Source organism: Phocoena sinus, chromosome X (genome assembly GCF_008692025.1).
Source record: "Phocoena sinus isolate mPhoSin1 chromosome X, mPhoSin1.pri, whole genome shotgun sequence".
In the NCBI taxonomy this organism is placed as follows: domain Eukaryota; kingdom Metazoa; phylum Chordata; class Mammalia; order Artiodactyla; family Phocoenidae; genus Phocoena; species Phocoena sinus.
The window spans coordinates 128,654,155-128,665,526 of record NC_045784.1 but is presented as its reverse complement, the minus strand read 5'-3'; the positions used below and the strand labels follow the sequence as shown (position 1 = coordinate 128,665,526).

Here is an 11,372-nt window from a genome sequence, read left to right as displayed (position 1 = left end):
ACCCAGTCTTGCATAGCCTCTCCTATTATCAACATCCCCCACCAGAGTGGTGTATTTATTACAATTGATGAGCCTATATGAACATATCATCATCATCCAAAGTCCATAGTTTACATTAGGGTTCATTCTTGGTGTAGTATATTCTGTGGACAAATCTATAATACGGTAAGTCCCCTACATATGAGCAAGTTCAATTCCGAGAGCATGTTCATAAGTTCAATTTGTTCATAAGTCGTAGATACCCAACTAAAACAGTTGGCTATATTGTACAGTAATGTAATAGGTTTATAATACTTTTCATACAAAAAATATATAAAAAACTAACAAACACAAAAAATATAGAAAACATTTAAAATCTTACAGAACAGCTGGCATCCAGGGGCTGGCATCGAGTGAACCGTCAAGAAGAGGCCACATGGGTGGCCTCTCACCAGGACGATGGGCGCTGGCAATGCCTGCACCCCCAAGACAACTGATCCCCCTGTGGCTCACAAGCCCAGGGCCCGGCCCTGCCCGATGGCGGCCACAGGACAGTCCCACAGCAGGGCGCGCGCCACCGAGCCAGGGACGTGGAGTCCCGAGGAACAACGGGGTGGCCCAGCAGAACACAAGCCCTGGGGGCCTCCCGCAGACCTCCTGCAGCCCCGGTCAAGGTCTTCCTTCCCAAGGTCCCAGGTGGGATCCCAGGTCCTGGGGTGGGTGCTGGCTGTGACCTCGTCCATCCCGTCCTTCCCGCCGGCTCCTGGGACTGGGCTCGGGGTCTCCACGCCACGCAGGACTTGGGGGAACTGCTCAGAGGAGAACACATGCACATTTCCACAACAACAGGCAGCGCTGGGCCTGAATCTATGCCCAGAAAGCACACGTTGAGCTCACGACACTGGCCCACAGAGACCAGAGCGTTGGCTGGCACGTGGCGCACCTCAGGGCTCTGCGGGGGGTCGATGGCTAGGGTGTGTGTGTTGGGGGGAGAGGAGCGGGGGCTGGGGGTTTCCCAGACACCTGGGTCCCTCTGGGGCCTACAGGGACACATTTGGGCTTGCCAGTACAGGGAGCCACCTGCCCCAGGGGATGATGAATAGGGGTCCCCTCTCAGGAGGGAGGCCCAGGCACCTTGAGTGGCCCCTAATATGGGGCCAGTAGGCTGCCAGGCCTGGCCTCCCCCTGCCTCCAAGCCTGGGGTCCCCGGGACCTGCTGAGCCTACTGGCCCGAGGTGGACCCCGGGGGGCTCATCTCTGCAGCCCCGTTCTCAATTCCCGGCTCTTCTGGGATGGGCTTGAGCCCCTCCTCGGGGCTCTCCTCGGCCTCCTGGCCTCCTGCCTGGGCGAGGCCCTCTGGCTCCCAGGCAGGACCTCCTGGGGCCACCGGGGAAGCACTGCCCATTCGGCCAGGCATGAGGACTCCGGGGGCATCTGAGGGAACTGTCTGACCTAGGCCTGCAAGGGCGGGACCACTTCCATCTTCCTGAGTAGCCGTGGATGCCTTGCTGGTCTCCCCAGGGCCAGGGGCTGCCCTGGCGGCACCATGGTCTTCAGGGCCCGCCTCACCAGCCTTGGCAGTGACGGCAACTGCCCCACTGGCCTCCTCATGTGCCGGGTGGTCCTCGGCGCTGCCTTCCTTGGAACGGGCGGCCTGGGCGGCTGCTGCCAGGCCTCCAACGTCCACACGGGCCTCTTCCTGCCCTGGGAAGTGCTCCCTGCTAGCCGGGTCGGCCTCCCGGGCCTCGGTCTTCTGGATGAGCCGCAGCATCCCCGCAAAGCCGGGAGGCCTCCTCATCAGCCGCATCGTCCTCAGCGTGTCCCGGAGCGTGTCGTTCAGCCGGGCCCGCATCACCACCTGCCGGGCGCGCGCCTGGTCCGCCATGGCCGGGTGGATGGCCCCCTTCTCCAGGGCCGACTGCAGCAGGCCTTCCAGGCGCATCACGTACGCAGAGAGAGTCTCCTGGGGCCGCTGGGCACAGGTCACGAACTTCAGCCGAGCACTCACCCGGGGGTCCTTGTTCCCAAACACCTGCACCAGCGCGGCCAGGCAGTCCTGGGCAGCCAGCTCGGGATCTTCCACCAGGAGGCCGCGCAGGAGGTCCAGCGCGGGGCCGCGCAAGCTCTCCACCAGCCTCCTCCTCCTCTCCCTCTCAGACACGTGGCGCCACAGTGCAGCATGTCGTTGGCCTGCTCCAGCCAGCTCTCAGAGGACTCTTCCCCATGGCCCGGCTCTTCCATCCCAGAGAAGGTTCCCAGCTCCTGGTAGCCCATGCTGTCTAGCAGGGGCTGCAAGGCCTGCCTCCACTGCTGGGTCCCGGGCCCTGCCTCACCCATGGCGCCTGCCGCTGTCACAACTGCTTCCTCAGGCACAGTCATTGCCATGCCCACGGGTCCTGCCGTACTCAGAAGTCCTGCCACACCTGCAACATTTCTGAAACCTGCAGCTCCTTCCTCATCTGACTCAGCTCCTGCTTCACCTTCAGCTCCTGCTCCACCTGCAGCTCCTTCCTCACCTGCAGCTCCTGCCTCACCTGCAACTCCTGCCTCACCTGAGGTTCCGTCGTCACCTGCAGCTCCTTCCTCATCTGACACTCCTGCTTCACCTTCAGCTCCTGCTCGACCCTCAGATCTTTCCCCACCTGTAGCTCCTGCCTCACCTGCGGCTCCCTCACCTGCAGCTCCTTCCTCACCTGCATCTCTTGCCTCACCTGCAGCTCCCTCGTCACCTGCAGCTCCTTCCTCACCTGCATCTCCTGCCTTACCTGCAGCTCCCTCCTCACCTGCACCTCCCTCCTCACCTGCACCTCTCTCACCTCCACCTCCCTCCTCACCTGCAGCTCCTGCCTCACCTTCAGCTCCCTCCTCACCTGCAGCTCCCTCCTCACCTGCACCTCCCTCCTCACCTTCAGCTCCCTCCACACCTAAGGCTTCCTCCTCACCTGTGTCTCCCTCCATACCTGCGACTCCCGCCTCCCTTGCAGCTTCCTCCTCCCCTGCAGTTCCTGAGTGACCTACAGTTCCTGCCTCACCTGCCCTGCCAACCACTGCTTGTCTCTGGGGCTGCGCAGGGAAATTGGGTCTATCCTGTGAATCAGCATCAGGGGCCTGGGGCAGGCAGACCACAGTCCAGGGCCCTCCCTTGCCTGGTATTTGGTGGGGGAGCAAGCTTCGATTTAAACACTCAGCAAACTCGACCAGGGCAACACTTGACCCCAGCTCCTTTCTGTAGACCTTGCCCAGCACTCGGTACCTGCCCAGGGAACGCAGGGCAGCCTGCACAGCCTCCTGGAATTCCTGGTCTTTGCAGTCATCTGGGATTCCCAGGATGAGCAGGGATCGCTGAGTGTTCACGCCCATCGACCTGCACCAGTCCTGTAATACCGCCAGAGCCATTGCCATCTTCGAGGACCTGAGGGTGGGGGGAAGTGATCAAACAGGTGTGCACAGGCTGCTGAAGTGTGGGAATCGGCCTGTGGGTGCAAAGAGGAGAGGATCATGTTTGTGCCACACAGCCCACCCTAGTGCCCCTCACAGCAGCAGTCTGGAGCACGTCTCAGCCCTGTTTTGTGTGTTTGATTTTAGGAAACTTCTTTTTGATAAATTAAATTTATTTACAAGTTAGAAGGCTAGGAACTTCCCTGGTGGCACAGTGGTTAAGAATCCACCCGCCAGTGCAGGGGACACAGGTTCGATCCCTGGTCCGGGAAGATCCCACAAGCCGCGGAGCAACTAACCCCACGCGCTGCCACCACTGACCCAGCGCTCTAGAGCCCACGAGCCACAACTACTGAGTCCACGTGACACGACTACTGAAGCCCACATGCCTGGAGCCCGTGCTCTGCAACAAGAGAAGCCACCGTAACGAGAGGCCTGTGCACCGCAACGAAGAGTAGCCCCCGCTCGCTGCACCTAGAGAAAGCCCGCGCGCAGCAACAAAGACCCAACGCAGCCAAAAGTAAGAATAAAATTTAAAAATAATAACAAAAGAGCACTTGTTGCGGACGACTCAAGAAACAATAATAAAATAAAATAAAATAATTTTTTAAAAAAAGACAGATAGAAGGCTCGTCACCTTTTCTACATTTCTGGTCTCAGTTTTAAGAAACTGCCTTTTTCCCAAGGAATTTTTCAAGTCTTCCAATTTGTTAGCATAAACATTTCCATAATATCACTATATCCTCTTTTTTAATGTACATCTCATCCGCTCTGGGTCCTGGAAGCCCAGCGCCCCACCATGTGTAGAGGTCAGACTGCCTCTCTCACCTCCCCACACCGGGGAGTCCTCCCCTGAGCACACTCAGCGCCAGGGGCTCTCGCCTCTCGCACCCCAGACGCAGAGCCCACCCCTCGTAATATCGACCACCCGGGAGCCGGAGCCCCCTACCTGCCATGTGCTCCCCCCCACCCCACGCCCCACCCTGGTGGGAGCTCCCCTATCGACTACTGTACCCACGCCTGGAGTCCTCCCCACCGACCCACGCCTCAGCCAGGAGTAGCTCCCCCTTCCTCCCGCCACACGCAGCAGCCATTAGCCCTCCCCTCTTATCTCGGCTCCGGGGGTGGGGCCCATACTCCCCACCCCCGCAGCCAGTCATCCTCTCCTCTGGCCCCAAAGCCGGCCCCACCCGACCGGCAGCAAGCCCTCCGCTCTGGCCCCACCCCCCACGCTTAGCCATTAGCCCCACCCTCTGCACCCCGACTCCAGAACGCCCCCTACCAGCCACCCCGGAAGCCAGCGGTCCTCCCCTCTGACCCGCTCACTGGGGGACCCTTCCCTCAGCCCCCCTTCAGCCCGCTACCCTCTGCCGCCGCTCCCCCACTCCCAACGGAGCAGCCCGTAGCCCTCCCCCGACCTCCACTCCTTCCCAGGGCCCCTGGTACCTGTGGAGTCCAGCCCCCGGCAAAGCCCCTGCCTGTCTCCTGACTTGCTCTGACTCTGTGGATGGCTCCGGAGTCCCGCTCACGAGGGGCTGAAGAGCTCGTCTCAGCAGAGCAGCCAGGAACTGTGCAGCCGACTGTCCCAGGCACTCTGTGCGAACGCCACGTGCGTTTCCGGCTGCTCCCGGAAGCCCCAGGAAGATCAGGGAGAACGTTCTAGACGTCTCTTTACAGAGAAAGTGGTTGGATCAGAAGAGCACGTGAGGAGGGGCTTTGCTACGGAAGCACCAATAGCCACGCGCACTGAGGGCCTGAGGTCCCAAGGCTTGGCGCCTCCGGAAGCAAAAGACACGCCCATTGGCCTTCCACCAATAGGAAGGCCTCCCTGCAAGGCTGCGGAGTTGGGGGAGCAAACTTGGCGATGCAGAGCCCATGGGGGCACATTGGTCAATCTGTCTTTACAGGTGGGTGTCTACTGTGATTGATAATGTTATCAAGCTATTCTTTTTTCTTTCTCTTTTTTAATTTAATTTAATTTTTTTTTTTATACAGCAGGTTCTTATTAGTTATCCATTTTGTACATATTAGTGTACATATGTCAATCCCAATCTCCCAATTCATCACACCATCCCACCCCTTGCCCCCACCACTTTCCCACCTTGGTGTCCATACGTTTGTGCTCTACATCTCTGTCTCTATTTCTGCCCTGCAAACCGGTTCATCTGTACCATTTTTCTAGGTTCCACATATTTGCATTAATATGCGATATTTGTTTCTCTCTTTCTGACTTCCTTGACTCTGTATAATCGTCTCTAGATCTACCCACGTCTCTACAAATGACTGAAGTTCGTTTCTTTGTATGGCTGAGTAATAAAGTTATAGTAATAAAGTAATTCTTTATATGGGCTGATTTCTTGTCTAGTTGTATCAACTAGGCATCTTCTCACATGGCAGAAGACGATGAGGCAGCTGTCTGGGGTCTGTTTTATAAGGGTGCTAATCTCATTCATGAGGGCTCCACCCTCATGGGCTAATCACTTCCCAAGGCCCCACCTCCAAATCCCATCCCTTTGGGGGTTAGAATTTAACAGGTGAATGAGGGAGAGAGCTTTATAAATATTCAGTCCATAGCACTATCTGTCCATCTATTTTTGCTTCTATGTTCCCTATTTCCTGCCTGGGATAATCAATCCTTTACATTATATTTTAACTTATATACTGCCTTTTTAGGCAATTATCACTGTTTGCTGTTCTAGACATTATAATATATAGTAAGTCCCATACATATGAACAAATTCCATTGTGACAGCCTGTTCATAAGTCCAATTTGTTTGTAAGTCCAGCAAAGTTAGCCTAGGCACCCAACTAACACAATTGGCTATATAGTACTGCATTGTAATGGTTTACAATACTTTTCACACAGATGATATATAAAAAACAAACACAAAAAATAGAGAAAACATTTTTAATCTTACAGTACAGTACCTTGAAAAGTACAGTGGTGCAGTACAACAGCTGGCATCCAGGGGCTGGCCTTGAGGGAAGAGGCAGGAAGAGTTACTGACTGGAGGAGAGAGAGGAGGTGGGAGATGGTAGAGCTGAAGGATCGTCAGCACTAGGAGTTGGAGGGCAAGCTGCAATGTCACTCACACCTGACGTTGTTGGAACACACGTGCACATCTTTCAAAGTTCACAACTTGAAGGTTCGTATGTAGGGGACTTACTCTAACATGTATCCACCATTATAGTATTATACAGAATAGTTTCACTGCCCTAAACATTCTTTGTTCTCTGCCTATTCATCCCTCCCTCCCCACACCCCCTGGCAACTACTGATCTTTTTACTGTCTTATAGTTTTGCCTTTTCCACATTTTCATATATTTAGAATAATACTGTGTGTAGCCTTTTCAGATTACCTTCTTTCACTTAATAATATACATTGCAGTTTCCTCCATGTCTTTTCCTGGCTCAATAGCTCTTTTGTCTTTAATGCTGAAGAATATTCCATCATCTGAATCTACCACAGTTTTATCTATCTATTCACCGACTGAAGGACATGTTGGTTGCTTCCAGGTTTTGTAAATTATGAATAAAGTGGTTATAAACATCTGTGTGTAAGTTTTGGTGTGCACACAAGTTTTCAGCTCCTTCAGGTAAATAACAAGAAGCATATATGATAAGAGTATGTATAGTTTTGTAAGAAACCTCTAACTTGTCTTCCAAAGTGGTCATACCTTTTTGCATTCCCAACAGAAATGAATGAGAATTCCTGTGCTCTACATCCTCACCAGCATTTGGCATTGTCAGTTTTCTGGATTTTGGCCATTCTGATAGGTATGTAGTCATTCTAGTAATTTTTTGTTGCATGCCATGCATAACATACAAAAGAGCCATAGTATTTCTAGATGAGATATTCCAGAGAGACTTCAAACTTTCCCTGTTTAGGCAGATAAGGTAAGGGGATGCTTTTCTCAATCCAATTCAATATTGAGCTGAGTCAGGGCTTGATTGCAGTTTAAGTAAAACAGGCTACTGTGGTTTGCTCTTCTTCTCTAGGATGTAAAACATTGATGGGCTTCTGTCTTTTAATCCCTGAAAGACTATGGAAAATCGAGATCTGCCATTTACAGTTTGCAGTCTCCTGTAGCTTCAAATTCTAGCACATCTCTGTTTCCTAAGAACTGGGTGGTTGCCGGAGATTTCACTTTACCGTTTAGAAGCATTTGACCTAGCTCCCTGTATTCTTGTGCAGTACCAGAAGTCAGCAAATGTCTGGTAGGGGAAATCTGCTGAGCATTTGTCTCATCAACTTTTCAGTTTGTCAACCAGCCCTGTCAAACTGTTAAAACTTTGTTGGTTTTTCTTTCTCTCACTAGAGGCATTTTGCCTGGGTAAGCCTGGTCGGCAGTCTCTTATTAGAGTTGGTACATTTTTCAGAGGAAAAAAACAATTGGAGATTGTCAGTTCACATTGAAAAAGTATTCCTCTCCTTGAATTGTTAATTTATTTAATCCTTGTTGTTTCCACCACTATTTGGTATGTTTAAAATTATTTTTGTATTCTAAGTGAAATAATTCAGACACAGAAAGACAAATACCATATGATTTCACTCATATGTGGAATCTAAAACAAACAAGCAAATGATCAAACAAAACAAAAAATAACTCATAGATACAGAGAGTAGATTGGTGATTATCAAAAGGAGGGGGGCTAGGGAATGTGCAAAATGTGTGAAGGCAGTCAATTGTAAGTAGACTTCTGGGGGTGACCACTTTGTAGTGTTTACAGATATCAAATTAAATGTTATACATATGAAACTTATACAGTGTAATATACCAATTTTACTTCAATAAAAAGTTTTTGTAAATTTTCCAGTTTTTTCTAGTTGTAGAGGATTGTTACCTCTCATGACCTTTTATTCAGAAGCAACCCAAATAGATATTCTTGATGCTATTGTGACTGGGATCTTTTAATGATTTAAACATTTCTTGCTCATTTATAGAAAATTGATTTTTGTATATCACTTTTGTATCCAGCAATTTTAATAACGTCCCTACTTGAATGTAATCATTTATCCATATATTCTTTTAGATTTTTCTATGTAATCAATAATATAATCTGTGAATAATGACAATTTTAAACTTCTTTTCCTATGTTTATGCTTTTATTTTTTGTTGTATTCTTAACACACTGAACTCACTAGTACTTCCACTACAATGCTGAATAGTAGTGATAATGGTAGCCATCATATCATATTCCCAATGTCAAAGAGAAGTATTTTAATATGTTATAGATAAGTGTGATGTGGTCAGTAAGTATATTTCTAGATACATTGTATCATATTTAGGAAGTTTTCTTGTATTCCTTGTTAACTATTTTTTTGGGGAAAGAATGCATATCAGATTTTATCAACTGCCTTTTCTCCTATGCCTCTTTGCATAATCAAAATATTGCTCTCGGGCTTCCCTGGTGGCGCAGTGGTTGAGAGTCTGCCTGCTGATGCAGGGGACACGGGTTCGTGCCCCGGTCCGGGAAGATCCCACATGCTGCGGAGCAGCTGGGCCCGTGAGCCATGGCTGCTGAGCCTGCACGTCCGGAGCCTGTGCTCCACAACAGGAGAGGCCACAACAGTGAAAGGCCAGTGTACCGCAAAAAAAAAAAAAATTGTTTTCCTCTAAAATGTTAATAGCATTTAAAAAAATTTAACCAGAATTGCATTTCTGGGATAAACCCAACTAGGCCATGATGTATTACATTATTTATATATTGTTGGATATGATTTATGTACATTTTTTTGTTTTTTGTTTTTGTTTTTGTTTTTTGCGGTACGTGGGCCTCTCACTGTTGTGGCCTTTCCCGTTGCGGAGCACAGGCTCTGGACGTGCAGGTTCAGCGGCCGTGGCTCATGGGCCCAGCCACTCCATGGCATGTGGGATCTTCCCAGACCAGGACACGAACCCGTGTCCCCTGCATCAGCAGGCGGACTCTCAACCACTGTGCCACCAGGGAAGCCCTGATTTATGTACATTTTTAAGGATGTTTTTATTCATGACCATGAATCAGAATGGCCTGTAATTTTGTTTCCTCATTCAGTCCTTGCCAGGTTTTGATTTCAAGGTTGTTAGCCTCATAAAATGATTTTGGGAGTGTTGCACCTTTCTATTTTATGGAAGAGTTTTTACTAGATTGTAATTACTTCTTTCTTAAATGATTGGTAGAAATTGCAGCAAAGCCATTTTGGCCTAGATTTTCTCTGAGGGAAAATTTTAGTTTTGTATTTTCTTAATAGAGCAATATTTAGGTGATCCTTTTGTTTTTGTCTTCTACAGTGCTTTCTTGTGATATAATATGTGTACAGTGAAAACCACATGCCTTTAATAAACAAAACGATGAATTTTGACAAAAGGATACATTCATGTAACCATCACCCAGATTGAGATAAAGAACATTCCATGATCCCTGAATATTCCCTTGTGCCCCTTCCAGTCACTGTCCCTCCTATGTCATTATTCTAACTTCTCTTATTATAAATAGTTTTGCCTGTTCCTGCACTTCATATAAATGGAATAGTAGATTGTGTACTCCTCTTTGATCTCACTTCTTTTGTTCAGCATCACATTTTTTGAGATCTATGCAGGTTGCTGTATTTATTAGTAGTTTGTTCTTTTTAATACTAACTAGAACACCATTGTATGACTGTACCATAGTTTGTTTATCGAGTTATTGCTATGGACTTTGTTTTTTCCCCATTTTTAAGCTATTATGAATAAAGCTGCTATGAACTTTCTTGTATAACTTTTTTGTGAACATGATTTCCTTTCTATTGGTTATATACCTATGAGTAGAATTGCTTGCCTGTAGGTATAGTTGTATGTTAAAATCTATGAGAAACTGCCAGAGTTTCTTAAAGTGGTTGCACCATTTTAAACTTTCACCATTCACGTGTGAGAGTTTTGCTTCACATTCTTGACAAGAGTGAATATAAATTAATCTTTTATCCATTCTAGTGAATGTGTAGTGATACTTATTATAGTGTTAATCTGACATTCTACAATGACTAATAATGCAACTTTTTCAGCACCTATTGGCCATTTGTGTATCTTTATAGATCCTCTTTTGTGCAGTGTCTATTAAAATAGTTTGCCATTTTTGTTACTTATAAATCATTTTAAACTCTAGTATAAATGTTAAAAAAAGTATAACTACAATAATTGTTTAACGGATGCACAATGTAAAAAAATGTAAATTGTGACATTGAGAATATAAAATATGTGTGGTGGAGAAAAAGGCTAGAGTTTTTATATGCAAGAGAAGTTAAGTTGTTATTGGGTTAAAATAGACTATTATAACCATAATAAGTTTTATGTAAGTCTCATGGTAACCACAAAGTGAAAACCCACAGAAGATACACAAGAGATAAAGAGAAAGAAATCAATGCATACCACTACGTAAATCATTAAGTCATAAAGGAAGATAGTTGGAGATGAAGAATGGAATAGTGGAACTCCAAAATAGCCAGAAAACAGTTAAGAAGATGGCAATATTAAGTTCTTCCATATCAATAATTACACAAATGGATTGAATTCTCAAATCAAAAGACACAGAGTTGCTGAATGGAAAAAAATCCGAGACTCAACTCTACACCACCTGTAAGAGATTCACTTCAGCTTTAATGATACACATAGGCTCAAAGTGAAAGGATAGAAATAGATATCCATGGAAATGGCAACCAAAAGAGAGCAGAAGTGGCTATATTTATATCAGATAAAATAGACTTTCAGACAAAATTGTTCACAAGAGACAAAGAAGGTCACTAGTGATGAAAGGGTAAATTCATAAAGAGGATATAACAATTATAAGTATATATGTACAGTAAGTCCCCTACATACAAACCTTCAAGTTGCAAACTTTCAAAGATGTGAACGTGCATTTGCATGTCCAATCACGTAAGTTAGTTCACATGTCTGGCGTACATTGTCATGTGTGTGCATCCTCTACAGGTGGTTGTGCT

At 47.6% G+C, this 11,372-nt stretch overlaps 1 protein-coding gene across 1 annotated transcript; it reads right to left on the bottom strand.

Moving 5' to 3' along the window:
* Positions 1-1,201: 1,201 nt before the first annotated feature.
* On the bottom strand, positions 1,202-3,375 carry LOC116747248 (paraneoplastic antigen Ma6E-like). The gene is given in 4 exon segments (XM_032619024.1): positions 1,202-2,154; positions 2,157-2,303; positions 2,403-2,585; positions 2,655-3,375. Coding segments are annotated over 4 exon segments (2,004 nt in total).
* Between the last annotated feature and the right edge of the window lie 7,997 nt (positions 3,376-11,372).